The 23,493-nt window shown below is 38.9% G+C and overlaps 10 protein-coding genes and 1 non-coding gene across 11 annotated transcripts; 5 read left to right on the top strand and 6 right to left on the bottom strand.

Annotated features, from left to right (window-relative positions):
- Window positions 1-911: 911 nt before the first annotated feature.
- TIF3 (Tif3p) lies at window positions 912-2,243 on the top strand (the record flags this gene model as incomplete). The annotated part of the gene is made up of 1 exon (XM_022821523.1): window positions 912-2,243. One exon carries the CDS (start codon window positions 912-914, stop codon window positions 2,241-2,243), a length of 1,332 nt encoding a protein of 443 aa, XP_022677876.1.
- A 528-nt stretch (window positions 2,244-2,771) lies between these two features.
- ORC4 (origin recognition complex subunit 4) lies at window positions 2,772-4,406 on the top strand (the record flags this gene model as incomplete). Its single annotated transcript, XM_022821522.1, has 1 exon — window positions 2,772-4,406. The coding sequence occupies one exon, from the start codon at window positions 2,772-2,774 to the stop codon at window positions 4,404-4,406; it is 1,635 nt and encodes a 544-aa protein (XP_022677875.1).
- Window positions 4,407-4,575: 169 nt separating this feature from the next.
- KLMA_R705 lies at window positions 4,576-4,651 on the top strand. The gene has a single exon. It is a non-coding gene; the product is annotated as a tRNA-Ile (tRNA).
- A 197-nt stretch (window positions 4,652-4,848) lies between these two features.
- UFO1 (SCF ubiquitin ligase complex subunit UFO1) lies at window positions 4,849-6,774 on the top strand (the record flags this gene model as incomplete). Its single annotated transcript, XM_022821521.1, has 1 exon — window positions 4,849-6,774. The coding sequence occupies one exon, from the start codon at window positions 4,849-4,851 to the stop codon at window positions 6,772-6,774; it is 1,926 nt and encodes a 641-aa protein (XP_022677874.1).
- A 101-nt stretch (window positions 6,775-6,875) lies between these two features.
- On the bottom strand, window positions 6,876-7,808 carry PGA3 (cytochrome b5 reductase family protein; the record flags this gene model as incomplete). Its single annotated transcript, XM_022821520.1, has 1 exon — window positions 6,876-7,808. One exon carries the CDS (start codon window positions 7,806-7,808, stop codon window positions 6,876-6,878), a length of 933 nt encoding a protein of 310 aa, XP_022677873.1.
- Window positions 7,809-8,253: 445 nt separating this feature from the next.
- ALO1 (D-arabinono-1,4-lactone oxidase) lies at window positions 8,254-9,834 on the bottom strand (the record flags this gene model as incomplete). The annotated part of the gene is made up of 1 exon (XM_022821519.1): window positions 8,254-9,834. One exon carries the CDS (start codon window positions 9,832-9,834, stop codon window positions 8,254-8,256), a length of 1,581 nt encoding a protein of 526 aa, XP_022677872.1.
- A 794-nt stretch (window positions 9,835-10,628) lies between these two features.
- On the bottom strand, window positions 10,629-12,423 carry TUB1 (tubulin alpha chain; the record flags this gene model as incomplete). Its single annotated transcript, XM_022821517.1, has 4 exons — window positions 10,629-10,989; window positions 11,056-11,314; window positions 11,369-11,944; window positions 12,399-12,423. The coding sequence occupies 4 exons, from the start codon at window positions 12,421-12,423 to the stop codon at window positions 10,629-10,631; spliced, it is 1,221 nt and encodes a 406-aa protein (XP_022677871.1).
- Window positions 12,424-13,331: 908 nt separating this feature from the next.
- PHO84 (phosphate transporter PHO84) lies at window positions 13,332-15,050 on the bottom strand (the record flags this gene model as incomplete). Its single annotated transcript, XM_022821516.1, has 1 exon — window positions 13,332-15,050. One exon carries the CDS (start codon window positions 15,048-15,050, stop codon window positions 13,332-13,334), a length of 1,719 nt encoding a protein of 572 aa, XP_022677870.1.
- Window positions 15,051-16,577: 1,527 nt separating this feature from the next.
- OSH3 (oxysterol-binding protein related protein OSH3) lies at window positions 16,578-19,646 on the bottom strand (the record flags this gene model as incomplete). Its single annotated transcript, XM_022821515.1, has 1 exon — window positions 16,578-19,646. One exon carries the CDS (start codon window positions 19,644-19,646, stop codon window positions 16,578-16,580), a length of 3,069 nt encoding a protein of 1,022 aa, XP_022677869.1.
- A 634-nt stretch (window positions 19,647-20,280) lies between these two features.
- Window positions 20,281-20,499, top strand: DAD4 (Dad4p; the record flags this gene model as incomplete). The annotated part of the gene is made up of 1 exon (XM_022821514.1): window positions 20,281-20,499. The coding sequence occupies one exon, from the start codon at window positions 20,281-20,283 to the stop codon at window positions 20,497-20,499; it is 219 nt and encodes a 72-aa protein (XP_022677868.1).
- A 356-nt stretch (window positions 20,500-20,855) lies between these two features.
- NOP10 (snoRNP complex protein NOP10) lies at window positions 20,856-21,029 on the bottom strand (the record flags this gene model as incomplete). The annotated part of the gene is made up of 1 exon (XM_022821513.1): window positions 20,856-21,029. One exon carries the CDS (start codon window positions 21,027-21,029, stop codon window positions 20,856-20,858), a length of 174 nt encoding a protein of 57 aa, XP_022677867.1.
- Between the last annotated feature and the right edge of the window lie 2,464 nt (window positions 21,030-23,493).

Raw genomic sequence — 23,493 nt, 5'->3', positions numbered from 1 at the left:
ATGAGTACGTACGTACGTACATTAATCACGTACAGAGAAGGTAAGAAGGCTTTGCTTCCTTCCTTCCTTCCTTCCCTTGTTAAGATAAAGATAGATCCAAATCCCCGTCTGCACCAGTGGGGTAGCCAAGCCAAGCTAAGCTACGCTACACTACTGCGCCAGTAGTAAACTTGCAGACAGACACTTCGTAGAAACGCCAAACTGACGCACTAACGCCTATAATCTTGAGCCAGCAGACAGAGACAGAAACAGACTTCTCCGCCGATAGTACATAAAGGTTTGGCGATAGTACGTAAGTTGCCGAATCTGGTGTGGCTGCCAAGGGTAAGAAAGCCGGAGGTGGGCCAGAGTAGACTATATAGCGATAATTGAGAGATTTTGTGTATGCGAGCGACTAGCGAAGGCCGAATCCGACTACTCGTCGCTGTGCTGCTTGCTGCTTGCTCATCATCATCATCATCATCATCATCATATTCATGCTGGATGATGGATCACGCTAGCACACACACATCGCTTTGGCCCCTACAGAAACTGAATACTGCCGAAAAACTACTGAAAGGTGCTTGGGAAAAAGCAAATGTCTGGGTGTTGTTTGTTTTGTTGTTTGTTTGTTGTTACCGTTGTTACCCTCCCTCTAAAAGAAACGGTTCTCGGTTTCGGTTTCCAACGTCGCTGATAAATTTTTCAGGCCCACACAGAGTGTGTCGGCAGAGACAGCGAGCGAAGAGATCTTTGAGAATAGAGAGAAAAAAAAAAGCTTGTAATGCAGAAGAAGATGGTGAGATGAGCATAATTGTAGGAAATTAAATTAATATGTGAGGGGAGGAAATCAGAGAGTGAAGCCAGCGGTTTTAACAGGGACTACCGGGTAGATTGAGTAGATCAGATCAGATCAGATATACAGCTAAAAGATGCCACCTAAGAAGAATGCCATTAGAATGGACTTGAGTTCCTTTTTGGAGGACGACACGTTCAATGACAGCTGGACTACGGATGAAGTGGACTTGAACAACATTACTATTCCGATTCAGAATGTTGCTGCTACTAACACCATTTCTTTGGATGATTTCTCTAAGACCACTGCCAAGAAGGGTGGTAACAGATTTGGTGGTGGTGGTAATTTGGACCCAGCTTTGAGGAAAGAGCGTGAGGAATACCCAGTGCCAGATTTCCCACCTTTCAAGGCCATCATCAACAACATTCCATGGGATATCAGCGAGGGCGGTATCCAACAGTGGGTGGAAGATGGTTTGAACAAGGAAGGTGCTGTGCAAGAGGTTATGGCGCCAAGAAATCCTGAAAACGATAGATTGAAGGGTATGGCCTTTGTTACCTTCCACGAACGTGGTGATTTGGAGAAGGCCTTGACTTTCAGTGGTACCAAGTTGAACGACCGTACCGTGTACGTTTCTGTTGCTGCGCCAAGAAACAACTTTGGTGGTCGTTCCAACTTTGACGACATCGACTGGTCCGGTGCTAGAGGTTCCAACTTTAGAGGTGACGACAGAAGAGAGGTTGCCGAGCCAGATTGGTCCTCAGCCAGAGGTGCCAACTTCAGAGAGTCTAGAGCTAGAGACTCTGGTCCAGAACCAGACTGGTCTTCTGCCAGAGGGTCCCACTTTAGAGAATCTAGAGAGCCAAGAGAGCCAAGAGAAAGTGGTCCAGAACCAGACTGGTCCTCTGCTAGAGGTTCCAACTTTAGAGAATCCAAGCCAAGAGAAGATGTCCCAGAACCAGACTGGTCCCACGCCAGAGGTGCAAACTTCAAGGAAACGAAGCCAAGAGCCCCAGAACCAGACTGGTCTTCTGCTAGAGGCTCTCACTTCAGAGAAGCTAGAGAACCTAGAGAATCCAAGCCAAGAGAAAGTGGCCCAGAACCAGACTGGTCTGCCGCAAGAGGTGCTAACTTCAAGGAACCAAAGCAAAGAGGCCCTGATATCGACTGGTCCTCTGCTAGAGGCTCCAAATTTGGCAAAACAGCTCGCGCTGAACCAGCTCAGAAGAAGACATACTCTCGTAGAGAATTAACCTCTCAACAGAAGGAACCAGAAACTCCAAAGGTTGTAAAATCTGCTTTCTCCGTATTGTCTACAGAAGATGACGATGAAGAAGAGGAAGAAGAACAACCAGTACAGCAAAAATCTACTGAAGACGAAGATGTCCAAGAGATTGAAAAAGCTACCGCTGAATTGGACATCGAACAAGGCGATAATGAAGAATGGGAAACTGTTGGTAAAAAATAAATTTAAGTAAACGCACTTACTTATATTTATCAATTCAGCGCGCCGTCTAGTTATCTAAACCACCCCAACCTCCCCACCACATTACTATTACTATTACTATTAACTATCATTGAATATTTTTCCGATTCTCTTTAATCCTAACGAATCAAAAGAATAAAAAGTACAAAATACAAAAATCCTCTGTCTGGAATTATAGACACTTTAATTCGCACTTTGTCAAATTATAAATACTCAACTATCAACTATGTAGCCTACTAAAATGTATCATCAGTTTAAGGATTCATTGTCACAAGTTATTGCCTATCAGGCTAGCCGTAACGTCAACGTATGTTAAGGTGTAAAAAGATTTTAGTCCGGGTAACATAGTTCCATATATGTGTAAATCAGAATCCTTCTAAACCTCCCAAATCAATAAACATCCTCATCTCGATACAACAGCGCAGGCAAAACCAATTGGTTCTAAGACAAGCGGAGATCTAACTAAACAATATCTTTGCTTCATTAATAGTGGTTATATACGCTATCAGAATGAAGGAAATTGATGACGAATTTGGCCCTATAAGAAAATCTGTTCACAAGGTTAATGCAAACGAGATTATAGAGGACGTTAGAATTGATGGACAGTTAAAGAAAATACCACTTCAACGCGGAATTAAAAGACCCATTGACCATATAAATAGTAAAAAAGAAGATGAAACCATTAAAAGAAAGTCAGTAGAAAAAGAGGATAGTTCATCGCAGAATTCTGGTGGACCGTCAGATTCGGATAAACAGCTATTCAAATCATTACAACGCTACTTGATTAGGAAATTAAATGGGAATTTAAGCTTCAAGGATTCGAAAGTTCCAGGTTTTTTGAAAGATACTGCATTTCAGCTAGAAAGATTACTAAGGCAATGTATAATTCAGAAAGAAAGCCATTCTGCCATAATCATTGGGCCTAGGTCTGGTTATAAATCATTGTTAATCAAGCGTGAATTAGAAAGTTTGAGGGCGACACATGAAGAGCAATTCATAGTTATCAATTTGAATGGATATTTAAACTCGGAAAATTCAGCCATTAGCAGTATTGCGGAACAATTGGAATATGAACTCTCGAGGCGAAGCAATAATACGATGCAAGGACAAAAAACAAAAGATTTAGGAATAAGTGATGGTACTCCTACGGAAGTCTTCGAAAATATATTGAAGTTGTTAGATTCGTTTACTGTTACTCCATTGAAAGGTGTCCATTCTCAAAAAGAAAAGTCAGAACATGTTACTTTAGTTTTTGTATTTGATGAAATTGATCAGTTTGCCGGCCCAGTTAGGCAAACGCTTCTATACAATTTATTTGATTTGGTTGAAACCTCAAGAATTCCAGTCTGTGTTTTAGGTTTAACAACAAAAATATCCATAATGCAATTCTTGGAGAATAGAGTAAAATCGCGTTTCTCTCAACGGATAATAAATATGCCCTTCATCTCAAATTTCGATCAGTTTGTTCAAACATTTGAGGAATTACTGGAGATAGACGATGCTGAACTTAAGAATCAATTTTCATGGAATACATACTTAAAGAGTCTACTTCGAAATGAAAAGAGTGAAATATTTCGTGTATTAAAGACCAATTACGACAATTTTAAGGATACAGAAGTAATTCGAAATGCGCTCATTCCATCTATTGCATTGTCAAAATCTTATGAAGAGCTTACTCAAGAAATTGAAACATGTATTAAAATGAAAAAATATCTTGCTAATCAACTTTCGGACACCGTTGCATCAAAACTACGATCCCTATCTGAATTGGAATTGGGTATTTTGATTTCGGCTTGTCGAGTTGCTGTCAAGAATGACGAATTTATAAACCTAACCTTAGTGCATGAAGAATTTACAAAACTAGGGAAATCTCACAAAACTACATTCGCTGATAAATTCAAACTTTGGACAAAGCAGGATATGAAAAACGTATGGGAGAATTTGGCTGTCTTAGAGTTAATTACAGAAAGGGGTGCGATATCAGTAAAGTTCACGGAAGATTCAGCAATTCAGTCAGCGAACTACAATTCATCTACAATGAGAGCGCCATTTGATCTTCGAACGTATCAAGTTTATGTCACACTACAAGAGTTAAGAAGAATAGTACCTAAGAATTCGCTTTTCTACCCCTGGACACAACTATAAATATTTATTTCCCTTGTCGTATATAATAACGGAATCAGTTATAAATGAAACAACTGAAACAGCTCTTTTACCTATTTTCCATATTTCATTCATCACATCTTAATACTCAATAAAAAGAGTAAGGACTTCTACGATATTAACTGCTCTTTCTTTCAAAGAAGACATCAATTGGTTCCTTGGCCCAGTTGGTTAAGGCACCGTGCTAATAACGCGGGGATCAGCGGTTCGATCCCGCTAGGAACCATTTTTTTGCTTTTCCATATTTTTTGTTTCTCTTTAATGATGAAAATAATAATATAAATTAAACAATTATAATTTAGTTGCACTATTAAGATACATATATCATTTTTAAGATCATAAAGTAAAAAAAACATAGAGACCAAGAGTTTGCTCTTCCATCGCGGTTTGTCCAGCAATATCAATATTTTATCTTTTGGATAATATGATGTCTGAACTTTCTTTGCAAGCGTTACCAGTAGAAGTGTTGGTAAACGTTTTTAGTCATCTTGAAGAATCTGATTTTAGGGCCCTTGAACAGACCTGCAAACTTTTTGAGAAGATTGTTCACGATGAGGAATTATGGAAGACATTATTCTTACAAAAGAATAGTACACTATGGTTTCCATCTTTCTCTCGTGCAAATTTGTATAGCATAGAATACGTTGAACGGAATACGGGATTAAATCAGTGGAGACATAACAGGGCTACCAAAACCAAATACAGCATAACACATGATGTTACCCAACAATCTCATGATATATCCAGCATAGTGTTTGATTTTCCAAGATGTGCTTGCTATAATGAGGGTATGGTTACATTCTTACAATTGCATACGAAGAGGAGAAAAGATAGAGTTGCATATATTCAATGTACCACCCCACATGGTACGTCTGCCAGACATTTTAATATTAATGCAGTGGTTTTTGGTAGATATGATGGGAGGGTGTTTGGAAAACTTCTAACAAATAAGTCATACCTATCTCCCGTCACTGAGTTTGATGGCAGGCATTTTGCAGCTGTTACTGCTATAATAACAACCGCTTATCAAGATTCTTCTGATGATATCTGTGTTAGTGGAGATGAATCGGGCGAAGTTATATGGTGGCGAAATACACATAAAGAGAGACAACTTAAAATATCTACACATCCTATCGCTGATCTTCATGTTCATAAAGGGATCACTGTCGCGATAGATTTGGAGACAATATTTGTTATTGACTCCAATTCGGAAGTGCACTCCATCAATCTACAGAAGAAAACTAATGTTGATTTTTCAGCATGTAAATTTATCAAAGTTGATTTTGGTGGAAAGAATATCATCTTTGCGACGCTATTTCAAGTTTATGTGATTTCAATAGATATTAGGAAAGATTTCGGCACCACTAAAGTCATGAATTTTGATCATCCAATTCAAGAACTTTCTATCGATGAGTCAACGGCTAAAAGAGAGAGGAATCCCCATTTGCCTGGTGGCGATGGATGTTATATATCAGTTTTAACTGAAGATCGGACGGTTTACACTATTAATGTTAGAGTTCCTGGTTCAGAATTGAAATATCAAACTAAATTGGCTTTCAATGAAAACTGGATTACCTGCCAAATAAACAATCTAGTACTTGTTTGTGCATTCAGTGGTATGATTGGTATCTACGATGCTATAACAGGAAATGAGATTCGTGTAGTTCAAAACACAGAACCTTATCCCGAATTTTTAAATATTTCCCATGGTCAGATACTTATGGGGAAAGGGACGACACTATTTTACTATCAATATGTGTCTGAACAAGATAACTCAAGGAAAAAGAAGGGAGGTAATAGAGCGCGCAGTAATAAATGGAATGAGAACTTGCAACAACAACTCAATATTTATGACGATGAGGAACAAAGACGTATAGAAGAACACAATAGAATGGCAAAATTACAAAAAAAATTCGTTGGAGATATTGACGATGAAGAGCTCCAATTAAAAATTGCTCTTTTAGAGTCAGAGTCCTTAAGTAATTCAACTCAACAGAATCAACCCCATCTATCTGCTGGAGGTGATATGAACAATGTGGATGGTGTCGTTTCAGAATTATTTGCAAATGATGAGGATATTGATGAAGACTTCCTAAGAGCTCTTCAAGAAAGTACCGAAGAAGAACACAGAGATAAGCTTAGAAAGAAACGCAATCACCAACCTATAGGTGAACTTCAACATACCCATGCGGTTAATTATATGAGCGATACGGAATCGCTTGATGAGGAAACAAAAAGGCAAATTGCAATGATAGATGCAGCACAAGAACACGGGGAGCAAACCAATCCTGAAAATGACGACGACCTTGCACTTGCCATAGCTCTTTCTTTAAGTCAAATGAATGACTGATTGATTAAAAATATGACTTTTTTTCTTTCTATTTACTTCAGTTTCTAACTACTATAAAACTAATACGTAAGTTGTTCGACATATATAGATACAGAGGTAACCTAAAACACGAACACTTGATCATCTCCTTTGGAGCTTAGAACACCCTTTGGCCAGCCTAACTCCTCGGAATACGCTAGTAGAGTCTTTTTCATCTCAGGTTTCCCACATATTAACAATCTATTTTCAGCGGATGGTTCAGGTAAGTATTTTGACATGATATCCTTAGTGACCCAGCCAGTTTCGCCATCCCAGGAACTAGATGGATGATTGACTACATAATGCACAGTGAAGTTTGGATATTTTTCAGAAATCTCGTCTAGTTCATCCTTCAAAAGAACGTCATTTTCAGTTTCGTTAGCATAGATTAGGGTTACTTTAGTTAAGTCTTCTGGTGTGGTAATGATAGTGTTTAACACTTGTAGCATTGGAGTCAACCCAGTACCACCGGCAATCATACCGATATGCTTTGAAGAATTTACCTCATAGTTGAACCTGCCTACTGGACCCTTGAAGTCGACAGTTTGGCCAGGCTTGAGCATAGCAAAGTATTTGGAAACCTTTCCTTCTGGGTAAGACTTGACCAGAATATCAAAGTGACCAGTTTCAAACTTATTTGAGATTGGAGTATAGTATCTTATTTCGTCAGTGCCATCAAATGGAATTCTAACAGCTAGGTGATGACCTGTTGGGATATTTAAACTCTCCAAGCTAGTCTTTAATTTGAATCTGTAAATAGCAGTGTTTTTGGATATGATGGTTTGATCCACCAATTCTAATGGAGTCCACTTATCACTGTGAATAGATTTCAAACGAGAACGAGCAATAACCATTCTATAAAGTAATATAGCACCTAACAAAATGAATCCAGATAGAAATCTAACATCATGGTTCATAACCGTGAAAACAATGATACCCACAGAAAAGAGTAGCGATGGGATGTAAATCCCATGTAACGGTTCATTCAAAACATCCCAATTCTTGTTTGAACTCATACTGGTTGTATGGAAGCGTGTACGTTGATTTCCGGTGAAGTTTAAATGGGTGGCGGATCAATTGCTTTCTTTAAAGGATTAACAATGCTGATGATCTTTTGCATCGACCGTTATATAAATTCAAAAATCTTACATGTCTAAATGTTTACTAATAAATGCGAACACATAATAAAAAACTGGCGAGAAGAAAAAAATTATAGGAAAACAGTATAACTAAACGATTTAGATGATTATATATATATATATATAAGTGAGGGACAAACACTCACGTACTCAACTGTATATCATGTGTGTGATTAGTGAGAGTGAGTATTTCAGTAATATAAAATAGAGTAGTAGTCTAGTTTTAAGTAGAGTTCAAACAAAAAGAAGATAAGCAAAGCTTATAGTTAAAAAAGCGCAAATCTCAGCAGCAGCAGCAGCAGCAGCAGCAGCAGCGTTACAACTATTCGATATCGACGATACCATTACGAATAGCCCATTCCTTGTTTGCTAAAAAGATGTTGTGAGGATCTTGTTGCTCTCTAACTTCACGGAATTTCAGTAGATCTTCGCCGTACCATTCCTTAATCTTTGTAGCCATACCTCTCATTTCATAGTCAAGGTATTCCGTTTCATCCTTGACCTTACCAGCAGCCATAGAAGTGGAACCTAAGAAATTCTTTGCCCAGTGAGGCTTACCACCGGCGGCACCCATGGTGTCCTCGAAAAGAGTAAACCATTTGTGTATTGGAGCATTGCAGCCGAATGGCCTATAAATTGTTGCATTAATGTACAAGGTTAGTTGGGAATTGGTGACATCAGACAGTGGAGCGTATCTTAAATGACGAGGAGTGGAATCAAGGAAAGGTCTTAAGATGTTACCAAAGACTGGACCAGCAGATGTCTCAGTTCTATTGGAATAATCAGGTTCTGAAGATGGAAGAGTTGTGTTTGAACAACGAACTTCAACTGGCACATGTACGAAAAACTCCTTGTTTTGAGCGGCTTGGGTAATTGAATGATCTAAAGAACGTAGAACTTCTGGACCATTGTTTAGAGGACAGCCCCATTCATCGACAAATTGGGAAAATAGACAGTCCATATTCAAACCGTCGATAGAACTTTGTACTGCAATGTCACCACTACCATAAGTTTCGACTCTACCGTACTGTTGGTGGAAAACAAAAGACTCGACATATGGTGTCAAACCTGGGTATATCTTGACACTCAACCAAATCAAAGACTCATAAAGGAAACGGCCTAATGTGCTACCCCACCATGATTTTCTTGGTGCAGTCAGAGGTTCTTCTGTCTTAGACCCCCTCCATAAAATAACCTTCCTAGTGTATGGATACCACCAACATCTAATGAATTCACTAGACGTCCAAATGGTTTCCCAGTTGTTCAATAGTGTTTCGAAGTTGATCACTTCCTGCGTCGATTTAATGTTAAACGCAGGAATAGCTCTAATTGTAGCCTTAACTATGATACCAATTTTACCCAAAGATAAGCATGCAGCTCTAAATACTTCTGGTTCGTGTTCAGAATCCAAAAACACTACTTCACCCTTACCATTAACAATGGTCAAATTAACATACTGGGAGGAAACTAAACCGTGGTATGGAGAAGAACCGTGGGTACCGGTAGAAATAATACCAGCAACACTCTGTTCTGAAATTGAACCTAAATTCTGAATAGCATATCCCCTTTCAGAAAGGATCTCACTTAGTTGATAAACTCTTAAACCAGCTTCAACGGTCACGTCCGCATATAAACCCTTTTCGTTTTCTTCAAAATGAATGACCCTATTCAAATTATCCAAGTTCATCAACCATTGATCAGTAATACACATGTCACTAGGCGAATGCCCAGAGCCAACGGTGACAATTGTCTTTCCCTGTTCTATAGCAGCTTTTACGATGTCAACTACTTCATCGATGGAATTAGGCTGAAAGTATAGTTGTGGTTTACACGAATAAATGCCGGCCCAATTTTTGAAAACAAAATTAGAACGGGAAATACCCGTTACTGACTCCAATGACATATGTGGAGGAGTTTACTATTAGTCTCTGGTTTGGCTGTAGCAAGCTCCTGTACCTTCGTAGGCTTTTCTCAAATCTGATGTAATAAAACATAATATTTTGTTATTTCAGTTTTTTTTTTTTATGAGTCTATTTTACTTGAATATTCTATGGCATATACAATAACAATACTAAAACTATAAGGAAAAGGTACGACCGCCCTCTACCATAACATATCAAGGGTTTTAGAAGTGGAGATCTGTAGAAAATTCTTGGCGATATTTGGTTGGATCTTTGCTTCTACCTTAAAAACGCTAGTCTCACAGCTGCTCATAATCTAATGTCTCGTATAGCTATTTAATAGGAAAACAATGCTTGTTGTCCAAGAATAACTAGCAGATTGTTATAGATCAGGTTAGTCAGAACATAAGGATAGACGGCAAGAATGATGGGGGTATAAATTCATGTGTCTTTTTCTACTAATGCTATACTTTTGGAGGCAATTAACTGTAGCGATCCAATATAAAACTAGTTTGTGCTGAGAGAATCAGATAATTAGGCTTTAAGCTTAGGATTTGTTACTTAGTGATTCTTACATTATTAATATTGATAATATTATTTTCTAATATTCAGATGTTAAGAGGGCTGAAACTCAATGAGGTACAGAGAGAAGAGGGGGGTATTGTATTTTCAATAATATCAGGTATAAGGAATAGTAAGATTAGTTTTGTGTTTTAAAAATGGGCACACAAAAGAGAAAGCAGAAGAAAAAAAACATTGATTGTAGTAGTGATAGATATTATTAGTCTTAATAGTTTTAGAATTCTTCGTCAGCATAAGAGTCGGCACCAACTTCGTAGTAGTCTCTCTCTAAGGCAGCTAAGTCCTCTCTAGCTTCAGTGAACTCACCCTCTTCCATACCTTCACCGACGTACCAGTGAACGAAAGCACGCTTTGCGTACATTAGATCGAACTTCTTATCAATTCTCTTCCAGGCATCAGCAATAGCAGTAGTGTTGGATAGCATACAAACAGCTCTGTTAACGGCGGATAATTGAGAATTTGGTGTAGCAGTTGGAGCTTGGTAGCAAATACCAATCTTGAAACCGGTTGGACACCAATCCACCAATTGAACAGTTTTCTTTGTCTTGATTTGAGCAACAGCATTTTGAACATCCCTGGTAACAACGTCACCCCTATATAATAAACATGTAGCCATGTATTTTCCTGTTCTAGGATCACACTTAACCATTTGGTTACCAGGCTCGAAACAAGCATTTGTGATCTCTGATACAGAGTTAGATTCATGATGGGCTTTACTCTTGGAATGTATTGGGGCATATGACACTAGTGGGAAATGGATTCTTGGGTATGGAACTAAATTGGTTTGGAATTCGTTTAAATCCACGTTCAAAGAACCGTCAAATCTCAAAGAGGCAGTCACAGAAGAAACAACTTGGGCAATTAAGTTGTTCAAGTTGGAGAAACTTGGTCTTTGGATATCTAAGTTCTTCTTACACATATCATAAATTGCTTCATTGTCCACCATAAACGTACAGTCTGCGTGTTCTAAGGTAGTGTGAGTGGTCAACACAGTATTGTATGGTTCTACCACAGAGGTGGAAACTTGAGGAGCTGGGTATACAGCAAATTCAAGCTTTGACTTCTTACCATAATCTAGGGACAAGTGTTCCAATAATAAAGAACCTAAACCAGAACCAGTACCACCACCCAAGGAATGGGTGAACAAGAACCCTTGTAATCCATCACATTGGTCAGAAATCTTTCTTACTCTGTCCAGAATCTCATCCAATAGTTCTCTACCGACAGTGTAATGACCACGAGCATAATTATTAGCAGCATCTTCTTTGCCGCTAATCAATTGTTCTGGGTGGAAAAAGTCTCTGTATGCACCTGTACGAACCTCATCAATCACATTTGGTTCCAAGTCAACATAAACAGCACGGGGCACAAACTTACCACTACCAGTCTCATTGAAGAATGTAGAAAAACCTTCTTCGCCACCTGTAGGTTTCTTCAAACCATCTTGTAAATAACCATCTGGAGCAATACCATGCTCTAGGGAGTATAATTCCCAACAAGCGTTACCAATTTGACAACCAGCTTGACCGACTGATCCCGATATTTTACTCTTAATTAATCAAACACAAAGCTAATACGGATTCATAATGCAATGGCACTATGAAACCAAAACGCGCTTAGGTTTTATCGATTAATTAAAAAATGTAAATTATTGTTAGTAAATCCGTTTCTTGACATTGAGAACCTTTGGAATACGAAACTTCAAAAACGAGAACAAGCCATTGTACATTTAGTTAAGCAAATAAGTAGCATTTGTCAAATACAATATTCATTCCTGATTAATTGATATACGTGTATAATATCAAAAAGACGTGGCAAATCTTAAAATGATTGTCCAACTAACATCCAATCTTACTAAATTATGTATCTCCTGGTACAACTTCGCCACTGTAGTTGCTTGCTCGGTCCAAAGTACACGTTTGCTTTTGTTTCATAATCGTCAGATCCCATAACTCTATTATAATAACCCAATGCTTTCACATACCGTTAACACTGATAACTTCTCTCATCGTTACTGCTGTGATAGTAGGAAAAGTTTCAGTACTTCTATAAACTATTCAATTAAAACACAATATCGCTAGTCTAAAAGTAACTTCAATGCGCTTCAATAGATTAACTTTAGATTGTTTATTAAAACCATTTGTTTTCCTCTTAAAACATTATTTTTGTTTTTTTGTTTGTTTACGTTTTTCCACAAAAAACTCTTAGGAGTGATCACGTGCAGACAAAGTGATACAAATATTCCAAATCGGGTAATAAGTTACATTTACATTTACCCGGCTCACTCAGATAGGTACTTCAATATATCGTATAACATACATCGTATATTGTGGTCACGTGAGTGGATCAAGATCATCAAGCCAATATTTTTCCTGACAATTTTCAAACATCAAGAGAGAGAGAGAGGGAGAGGTTGTCATCATTATTGGGTAAACTAACTGGTTGACAAGCGCAATAAGAAAGAGCAAAATAAAAAATAAAAAATAAAATAATGTCGAACATTTGCTCAATATGAATAGATGGTTATAATAAAGATGATAAAGATAAGATGTATATCAACAAGCCAATAATACTTTTTATACTTTAGAGGAAGTGTTAAGTAAAGAAGGGAAAATCGAGATACGAAAGAACAAATGTTTTTCACTTAAATAAGGACGAAAAGGAATGCAAACTATATATTAAGTGGCTAATGTACAAGGGAAGGATACTTATAAGTTGGTAGTTAGCATACCCACAGAATTACCGGTATTATCTGTTTAATTTGTTTCGATCTGTATCTCGTCTCTGAGAAATTATTAATGTCCTGACTTATTTATTAGAGAAAGGAATGTATTAAGGCCAAGACAAGCCTTTGGGAGGATTGATAATCGAAAAGTGCACCAAATATAATAATTGGTATTTGTTGCTAGTATTAATACTATACTGTTTCAATTTGAGAAGAAGCAGAATCATGTGCCTTACCTGAAGGAGTAGCATATCTCGATGGATCGATTTCACCGTGATATTCTTCACTGATTTGTTCCAAGGTCTTTCTCTTTGTTTCTGGAATCAACAAGGAGGAGAAAATACCACACAACATGAACAAAGCGAAGATTTGCATAACGTGTGGCAACCAACAGTTGGTCTTCTTGTGGTCCTTCTTACAGTTGTGGTCGATTAGAGTACCTAGAGCAGTTTGAGCAATAATGGAACCAATCTTACCAGAAGCTGCAGAGATACCATGGGCAGTAGATCTGTATCTGGTTGGGAAGGCTTCACCTGGAACAATAAAGGTAGTAACGTTTGGACCAAAGTTGAAGAAGAATTGACACAAGACGTACAAGGCCAACAAACCATGGTCACCTAATTGATCGTAACGGAAACCGATAATACAGAACAAAATGGTCAAGATGATGAAACCACCGACTTGGATTGGCTTTCTACCAATGGTGTCGATGGTGGCAACGGAAGCCCAGTAACCTGGCAGAGAACCGGCACAAATCAAAATCAAGTTACCAACAGCGGAGTTGTACAACTTCTTGTAGACATCCTTAGAACTAGCGTAACCAATAGTTTGCAAAATAACAGCAGAGTTCAAAGAAATACCGTAAAAGGCAACGTCAAGGAAGAACCAGGATAGAGAGGTACCTAGAATGATCTTCATGTGCTTCCATTGTCTGAAATGTCTGCAGAAGTCACCGAAGGAGGCAGCTGGTGGCTTGATTTCCATAGCTTCAACGGCAGTTGGGGCTCTTTCCAATCTAGCAATGTCTTCGGTGTCGGCATTACCGTGTTCACCAGAAGTGAACTTAGCAGCGTCAGCAGCGGCCTTGTTGATGTCAACTTCAACATCGAAGGTGTAACGAGGAGATTCTGGGATGGTCAATCTGAAGTACAAAGCAACACAACCTGGAACACAACCCATACCGATCAAAACTCTCCACATTTGGTCACAAGCTCTAATACATTCAGCGTCACAGGTGGCACCAGTGAAGTGTTCCAACTTGGACTTGTAAGCAGCAACCAAAATCAGAGCGATGATACCGGCAGCAATTTGACCGAAGGCTTGGTTGGCAAAGACAGCACCCATGATGGCACCTCTCCATTTGGTAGTAGAGAATTCAGAAGTGATAATGGAAGACAATGGGTAGTCACCACCGATACCAATACCCATAATAATTCTGTAAAATACAAACACGGCAACAAAGTTAACTGCTGGGGAGTGACCCAAAGTACATTGCAAGACAGTAGCAGCAATCATAACAATCAATTCAGTACCGTAAATCTTCTTACGACCAACGACATCAGCCAAAACACCGAAACCAAATTGACCAAGAACAGTACCAACAGAAGTAGAAACCTTAATCAAGGTAGATGTGGAAGAAGGCATCTTACCCTTCCAGTAAACGAATTCAATCATGGAAACACCCAAGTTAATAGCGAAAATATCGTAAGAATCTGTCAAGAAACCAACACCAGCAACACAAATAGCACGGATGTGGTACCATCCAAAGCTTGCATTGTCAATCTTATTCAAGGCCAATCTTCTTCTTTCCAGAGGATCCTCGATGTGGGCAAAATCATTAATGTAGTTGTGGAAAGCAGCGTTACCACCGGCAGTCTTAACATAGACCTTTTCCTCTTCTTTGTTTTCCATCGTATATTATTTGTCCGTTGGAGGTTTTAGTTATTTACTTGACCTTAGTGGATAGAACAAGTTGTATGAGAGAGAATCTACAACATAAGAAGGTTTAGTTCCAAAACGTTGATACCTGAAACCTTATCATGACCTACTCTTATATATACACACACATTGACACTGGCCGTCATTATCCCGGCCATTGAACAGAAGAATGGATGCACTCGAAAAAGAACCGACCCCTCTATTACTACTACATTATACAACAGACACACACACACACACATGCCTACCGTGCATCCATATCTTCCCTTTTCGTTGTATGGCTCATCGCATATTCGATTAATCCTCTCATGGGCAAGTAAGTTAATTAATTGATATTTGATTGATGAAAAACGTGCCTCCTAGACGACCTCGCACACGACTTCTCAAGAAAAGGTCAATATAGAAAATGGAAAAAAATGAAAATAAAAGGAACAGGGAAACGACAAGCATTGGCAATGCGCATTTTTCTAGGCAACGGCAGCAACACAACAATCCACGCCGCATGAAAATGCAATTAAGCTGTGGTGTAGTCCGTGCCATGGCACGGGGAGGCCCATGTGGTCTTCACAAAGGGTGCAACTATTCTACTCAAATCATTAGATAGAATAGAAAATCGCAGAATCGAAGTACTGTGATTTCTGTTTGATTAGCGAGAGCCACTTGTAGAAGTTGCTAACGGACTAATCTCCGGCCAGATCATTTTAGGTTTGGTTTTGGCTTGGTCAAGAGGCCCTTGAAGTGTTTACGGTGGCATCGAGGATTCAATCAATCCTTGGTAAGCTTGGGAAGCTTGGGAAATGTCAGATGTGTGGGTGTTCAAGGGACCAAACTCTTTTTTTTACTAGCGTTCTGTCGGTGACTATCGAAGGAAAACGTGGGGCGCGGCTGACGGGAACTGCGCAATAGGAAAATGAAGAGTATAAAAATATTATAGGTAAAATAAAAAAAAAAAACAAAGACACTACGTTAATTTCTTTTTCTGTATGCGTTTGTATGTGATTATTTTGTTATGTGACCATGTGACCGCACGTGGGTTACTTCTTGGCTATGCTGCAAGATGATGGTCGAGGGAGGTGCCATGAGTGTTGAGGGGAAGTCAAGACACTTGGCAATTAATAATGAATGGGAAATATCTTTCGAAGATAGTGTGCGTGTGTGTGTGTGTGTGTGTAACTTTTCTTTCTTTGGCTATCAAAAGGAGATCAGATGAGGTGGGTGAACCCTTGTGTTGTTAATAAATGAACAGAATATACTATTTTGTTAAGAAGGTCTCATGCGGAGCTAATTAATTACATATGAACTTTATAGAAGCTACAGTGCAAGTAGTATGGGTTGCAACGTTTATGTACCGATATAGGAACAGTGATCGGCCGGCCATGTGTTGAAAGTTGTTGCTGTTGTTTTTGTATCAGACGGTTTGTAAGTAACGTTTTGGTTCGGAGTGCTCATTAGAATTCTGTATTTGGTCATTTTGTAGTAAGGCTTTTGGTGTTCATTGCTTTACCATAATGGTTTGGAGGAGGACCAATCTTGTTTCTTTCTTTTTTCCCAGTAGCCGTTTTTGTCCAGTATAGGCACCCACTTGGATGGTTTTACCTGCTTGAAATACTGGGGTTGTACATCGTTGCCCTTTTCTCTTCTGTCACGTTGTTTTTGCTCCAAGGATAGCTTCATCTCTTCTGCTTCTTTGACATTGCCATTTTCATACATACGAATGTCGGGTCTTAGCCTTGAGTCGGTACATGGGATGTGATTTTTTTCGATTTCGGTGATCTCGTTGAGATTTGACGTGAAAACGGTAAAGCCGTATTTCTTTTCGCTGTTTGGTAGCAGCGGGCCGCACTTCCATATCTCTTCGCCGGTATCCACATCGTGCATCCCCTTGGTCCATTGGCCCTTCAGAGATCCCAACTTTTTGCCTTTATCGTCTACGATTGTGACATCAACATCTTCGGACCTGCCACTAAACATGCCACCAGATTTAAAAGCAATAATAGATTTGATGTTTTTAGAACTTGTAATGGTAAACTGGTTAGTGGGTTCCATGTATCGCTCACCAGCAATGATGTTTTTGAGAACTAGTGTTGGCTGAGCCCATTTGTACTTGGTGTCAACATCGCTAAAGGTTAGCTCGAACTGTCCTTCGTTTGTAAACTCGATAGATTTTCCCCAAAACTTTTGCACAGGTGTTAAGGTATATCCACATTTCCAGCTCCGGTGTTCTGTATATGAGGCAAATACAGGTGGCTTATGGCAGACCTTTTCGGATATTAATCTGAACCCCATGTCCTCACGTACCAACTCATACGTTTCTCCCAATAATGGTGTGAATGGCTTACGTAATGATCTTGTCTTTTGCCTGTGGATCGACATGTAGGACAAGGCAAATGCACTGATATACTTCAACCTTTGCACTTCGTCGGATTGAACTTCGGCCGCTTTGTTAAGTAGCCAGCTGTATTCGAATGCTTCCGAAAGCACTTGTAAAATGGAAACCGGCTCATTTATGCTAATCGGCATTGAAATACTGGATAGATCCTTACCGACGTTTTTACGCAAAAACGATAATAAGCTAGGAGGTGATGATGTTGCCGCTTTTATGTCATTGCGACGCTTTACCTGGTGGTTAATTGGTAATGGCGAAAGATCTACCTCTTGGGATTTTACGATCTGCGTTTCTGTCGATACTTGTCGCTTTCTATCGGCTGGGGTCATAAATTCATTAGTGGTTGTAGTAGCTCTATCTTCTTCCTCTTCTTCTTCTTCTTCTTCTTCTTCTTCTTCTCCCTCATCATCATCGTCGTCGTCATCTTCTTCTTCCTCTTCTTCCTTAGGCATGTTGTATGTAGGTCTCACATCATTTTCATATGCTACATCATCATTCAACATTGTGATAATTGGTTCCTCATTTGCATCAAAATATTCATCATCTGAAAAGATAGAAGCTGGTGGAGATCTTGGCATCCACCTTTCTGCTATTTGATTCGTTTCAACATCAAGCTGCTTTGCCAACTTCTCTAACTCGACCAATTTATAGTATAGCGCATGGTGATAATGTTGTTGTGGATCACTAGATCCTGGCAAAGCTGGTGTTGAGGCATCACTATAGAGTTGACCTCCTTGAGCTTGTGATGAAGTGCCTTGTTCCGTGAATGATCCGTTCTTTTGTCTAGAAAAGTTGTTCATAAACGATGACACTGAGGATGATCGAGAAACGTTTCTTTGTTTCGAAGCGTTTGTAGGAGCTTGAATAGCTGACATTGGGGGTCTTAATGTAATTGGGGTAGGAGAGTATGATAGAGACATGTTCTTGCACTCCTCTATCCTTTTTCTCAAAGTCGTTAAGTTGCGAAGCAAACTCGTGGTGTCTGTATCATGGGTCTTAACAAGAGGTGCACCAACCACATCACGTGACTCGTGATCTTGTGATGAGGTTGGAGCTTCTTGCTTGAAGCAAGACTCGATCATCGATATCCACTGTTCCCAGTCCTTTGGATCGTGTGCTTTCAAAATCCAGATTTCCATACCAGAGTCAATAATGATAAGCTTCGTCTGTTTGTTAGCACTTACGGATGATAAGGGGATAACAATTTCACCACGACACATTGGGGATTTAGAATTGAGATAATATGAAAGAATACCATATTTAATGTCAAGTTTGAAAAACCGCTTTGTGAACCCTTGTAGCTTCTTTCTCTTCTTCTTTAGCAAATATCCTTGGAAATACCTACTGTTCTTCAAATCAAGATCGGTAGTCGCCGTAGAAGCTGGACTTAATTGTTTAACACCACCAACAGATACGGATGACGCATTCACACCAGGTATATCTGCAGCATTCGAGACAGAGCTGGAGTTCATCTGTGAATAAGATTGTGATTGCTGATTAGGGTAAGGCAATGATGATGAAGAAGTGTTATTGTGGAATGAAGACTGACTATAGTTTAAGGCACGTTTAACACTCAGTGTAGTAGGATTGTTGCTGCCATTAAGCGCGACGCTGGAAGCAGTATTTGCATTGCTGTCGTTTATGTTGTTATTACTACTCACTGGCTCATCCTGATTCGAAATGAAGGACCTTTCATCATCATCGTAGGAATCAGCTACAATGGCAGGTGGCTTAATGCTCACCGAAAACAAACATTTTTTCTTGGTCTGTTTCGAAGTGGTATTGTCTAAAATGAACGCGTAGTAGCAGTTCTCACAGGTGGACTCGAAAGACTCTGCCACCGTAGTATTGTTAGAGATGGTTCCATACCATATCACCTTTTCCAGCCCACTCTGAACCAACCGCGTCTGCAATGGTACATTTTTATCCTTGTCATGATCGGCCAATGCAAGGTGAGGCTTGGCATTTGAAGAATACTTAATACTAGGGGTAGAACTTGCACTGGAAGGCGTACGTTCGTCTGGATTGTTCAAATCAATGCTAGATGAACCGTCAAACCGTCTGTAGATCCCAAACCCGATAGATTTCTTCAACGGCTTTAACCGGAATGAAACCACGTCACCTTGGGAAACTCTCACCCAGCGCACAACAAATGCCTTGTTCTGCACATCAATCGTGTCCATAATTAACGAAAGATGATTTGTGCTCCCTGTCAATGGTTTCCTCTTGCCCAATTCACCAGCAATTGATCCTATCGTGCCTTTCTATTTCTACTCTTGACTCCAAATCCTAAAACTCTCTTTTGTAATTCAATTAACTTACTCTGTGTTGATTCCAATCTTATTTACAAAAATCGTGGAAGAAAAAAAAAAATGTTGATATTGTCTGTAATAATAGTAACGTAACTAGTTATTGCGAGGAGAGTTCAAACAAAAAAAAAAAAAAAAAAGCATAGACTTAAGAGCGTGGTGATCACAAACAATAATGATGTTTTCCCCGTTCTATTATAGCAAATGTAATTTTGGATGATATACTCTTTTACTATTTTCTACTTTCCAAATGTCCTTGTATTTGTGTTCTTTGTTTAACTGCTCTCATGAGTTTGTGTTAGGGTGACGTAGAACTAAATACTCGATGGATCTTTGTTGGGTACGTCAACTTTATTTTTTTCCTAAAAAATGAAAACAAAAACATTATTGTTAATAGAGATATACATTTAACGTATGTATACTGTTCTTCATTGCTTGAGTGCTATCCAGTTGAGAGAGAAATAAGGGAATATATCTAGAGTGCTTCTTTTTGGTTGGTCTAGCAAACATGGAGAATCCTTACGAGAAGGTCCAGAGTAATATTTTGTCAAGAATAATTGGAAATGTCGAGCGTTTGAACGAGAGCGTGGTGATCCTCAACCAGGAGCTTCGAAGGGTGAACAGCAAGAACAAGAATTTGGAGCTAATGTCTCAAATGTGCGAAAACTATCGAGAATCTGTTGATTTCCAGTTGCAGGCGACTTCGAAGAAACAGGAGCCACTATAAATACCATAGTTTTGAGTATTAGGTTATGTGTGTTACCCCCATATATATATATACATACTTTAAAATAACTGTATAATTTTGTCACATTTGATCAAAGAATAACTTTCAGAGATAAATGTCCATGTACAAAAAAAAATGATGCAATTCGAAAATATGATTATTAAAATACTATGGTTCTATTCTTTATATAGTCTGTAATACATATCGCATTTACTTGGTCCGCTATTATATTATTCAGTGATCCTCGCAAATGGACTTTTGTCGGTACTCATAACTTGCTTTACTTTTCTAATATACAGTGCGACAGAGTAGAGGTAGGCATGCTCTTACTCACCAGTCCTTTTTTTTATTGGCCTCTAGTTTGGTAAAAGATTGTATCTCTTCTTCAAAGTCACTCTTTGTCTGGAGTACTTGTCATCTGGAGAGAATCTGGCTGGGTGGGCAGACTTGGTGATCTCGTTGTTTTCGGTCACCTTCTTCAAAGTGTAAATTCTCTTGCCTTCGGCATCCAAAGTGTACATCAAATGCATGTTGTGTGTGTTGTTTTAGGTGTACTTTTCACAGTAGAGTCTCTTGCTATTCTGGAAAGCGTAACGCAATAGGAACTTGTAAAACCTTTAATAACGATGAGATGAGCTGAGATGAGCATCAAAGCGGTTGTGCTGTGAAGGTTAGATACTTTTTCACTAAAGCTCAGGAAAGGAAAAAAAAAAATTTCTACCATTGTCACTTTAAACGAATACACAAATGTATATATCTTCTCAAGAAAGAAAAACAAGTAAAAAGAAATTCATATAGCATCCTGAACGAGAGATAAGAATCACTTCACGTGACGAAAAAAACGTTTTTTTTTTTTTTTTGCACGTTCGAGTAGTATTTTCGCCCAACGTGTACATTTGTTTGTCATTGATTTTCAAGACGAATGCGCGGTTACGAAGAAAGTCCCGTAGTCGATACAGGTTTTCTTACTGCAACAGACAAAAGGTAAATAAATATATACAACCAAGGGGTTGACTAAAAGAGTTAAAATACGTGATTTGCATGGCTGCCGCAACAGGACAGAAGAACATCCCTTGCAAAGAAAAGTTCAATGGCTCGAACGTTACACTATCACGCATGCACGATTCACCTCATTGACCAAAGATAAGGGCGCCACAAACGGGTAAACAATAAACAACAACTTCCGTACCGTTCCGTACAGTTCCGTTTGTGCCCTGCCCTGCCCTGCCCTGTCCTGTGAGTACGAACACACACAGGTCCCACATTAAAAGCAAAATCTGGCTGCACGGGCTTCTGTTTACCGATTCAACTTTGCATGAATCAAACGGTTTTCTATTAACATTAATTAATTAATTATATCAATAATTAATTATTCATTCCCCTTTGAAAATGATCACAGAGGACCACAAAATGACATCTTTTCGTACCAAACAAAATTTTAAATTTTAATTGATGTAATCTAGAAGATAATGTCCGTGTGAGGTTTACCTGGAATGATACCTACTTACGACATACATACATGCCGTTCCTTACTTCTTTCCTTTCCAAAATTAAAATGTCCCAAACTTGGCATATTTTGACGAAAAATGACATTTTTGTATCTTTATTTTGGAACTTCCACTTTCCTACGTAGCCAAACAAACGATCCTTATCAGTATAATTATTTTCATAGGCAAACTTCGGAACTCAAGACTTTTTCCTGTAAATCATCTTGAAATGAAAAAAAATAAAATAATACTATCATTAGTGTCTTCACATGTATATGTTGTGTTTTTTGGGACCATTTTCGCCGTAAAATCGCCGTTGGCAAGTCACAAGGAATGAGGAAAAAAAAAAGATTAATAAAGAATTGAAGGCCTCGAATCAATGATTAGATTGATCATAGCCGGTTCCGTTATCTAAATGGAGAAAGCTAGAATAAAAATGTAGTCACAAAGATTACGTGAACATACTTACACGGACACACTGCCCCACCGAGCCCCACAATCGTAAAAAAATTCAAATTACCGCCTGCCTCAGAAAAGATTACAATGTGGTTCGGATATCGGATTTGCGATATGTGCCTACATTGAAACCTAGAAGTTTCTGTAGAATCGGCAATGGGTTACCCCATAACGGGATTGCAAGTTAATCAGCCACTGGGATCTGTCAAACGCGTCAAAGATGAATTCAAAAAATCAGATCTCAAAAATCTAGAACATATCTTTCGATACATTCTAGAACGAGGAAAATCTGCGAGTCTTTGTCACAAAGATGCATATTTTTATGAAAAAATTTCTTTTTTTTAGCCTATGTAGATCACCTCTTGCAACACTTTAAGTGAGGGTTCAACAAAATTGTTGAATGTCTTTTCCCGATCTTATCCGCTTTGCCTCGACGATCTACATGTCTGCACAAACGGATGCCATGTAGGTACTACAGGAGCGTCTGAGTGGAAACCCATGAATATGGATGAAGGAACCTTCTCCGCATATTTTCAAATGCGAGGGTTCCTTTTTAGAGAATCTGAAAAGGAAAAAACGTATCCCACAGACAAAAGTACGTAGCAAATCAAAGATCTGAGGGGTATTTGGAAAAGAAAAGACTTTTCGTGTGGATGTGGATGATCTCTCGGCTTTGGGCACTACGTCTTTTTTCTTGGAGCCCATGCATAACTTGGCATTTTCACATACTGATCGTACGTGGTCTCAGAAAAAAAGAAATTAATCATGCAATGAAACGATAATCTTCAGCCTACTAGAGCTACTATTATGTTATTATGTATTGATTGGCATTGGCTGTATTGGAGCTAAAAGGGAAGAATCAGCCAAGTTCGGTTTAGATCAGCCCTGCGTGCCTGTAACGAAAGCGGAAAGTGTTGACACACCCTAATAACGTCTTTAGTGTTATCTGTATAGGCTAATCATTTGTCATATTTTTGTGGCATAGTATCGAAGTCGTCACAAAAAGGCGAATGCCCGAGAGAAACGCCCTATAATTCTCCCTTTTTTGCCG

This window comes from Kluyveromyces marxianus, chromosome 7 (assembly GCF_001417885.1).
Source record: "Kluyveromyces marxianus DMKU3-1042 DNA, complete genome, chromosome 7".
NCBI lineage: Eukaryota > Fungi > Ascomycota > Saccharomycetes > Saccharomycetales > Saccharomycetaceae > Kluyveromyces > Kluyveromyces marxianus.
This window is presented reverse-complemented; position numbering and strand designations above follow the sequence as displayed.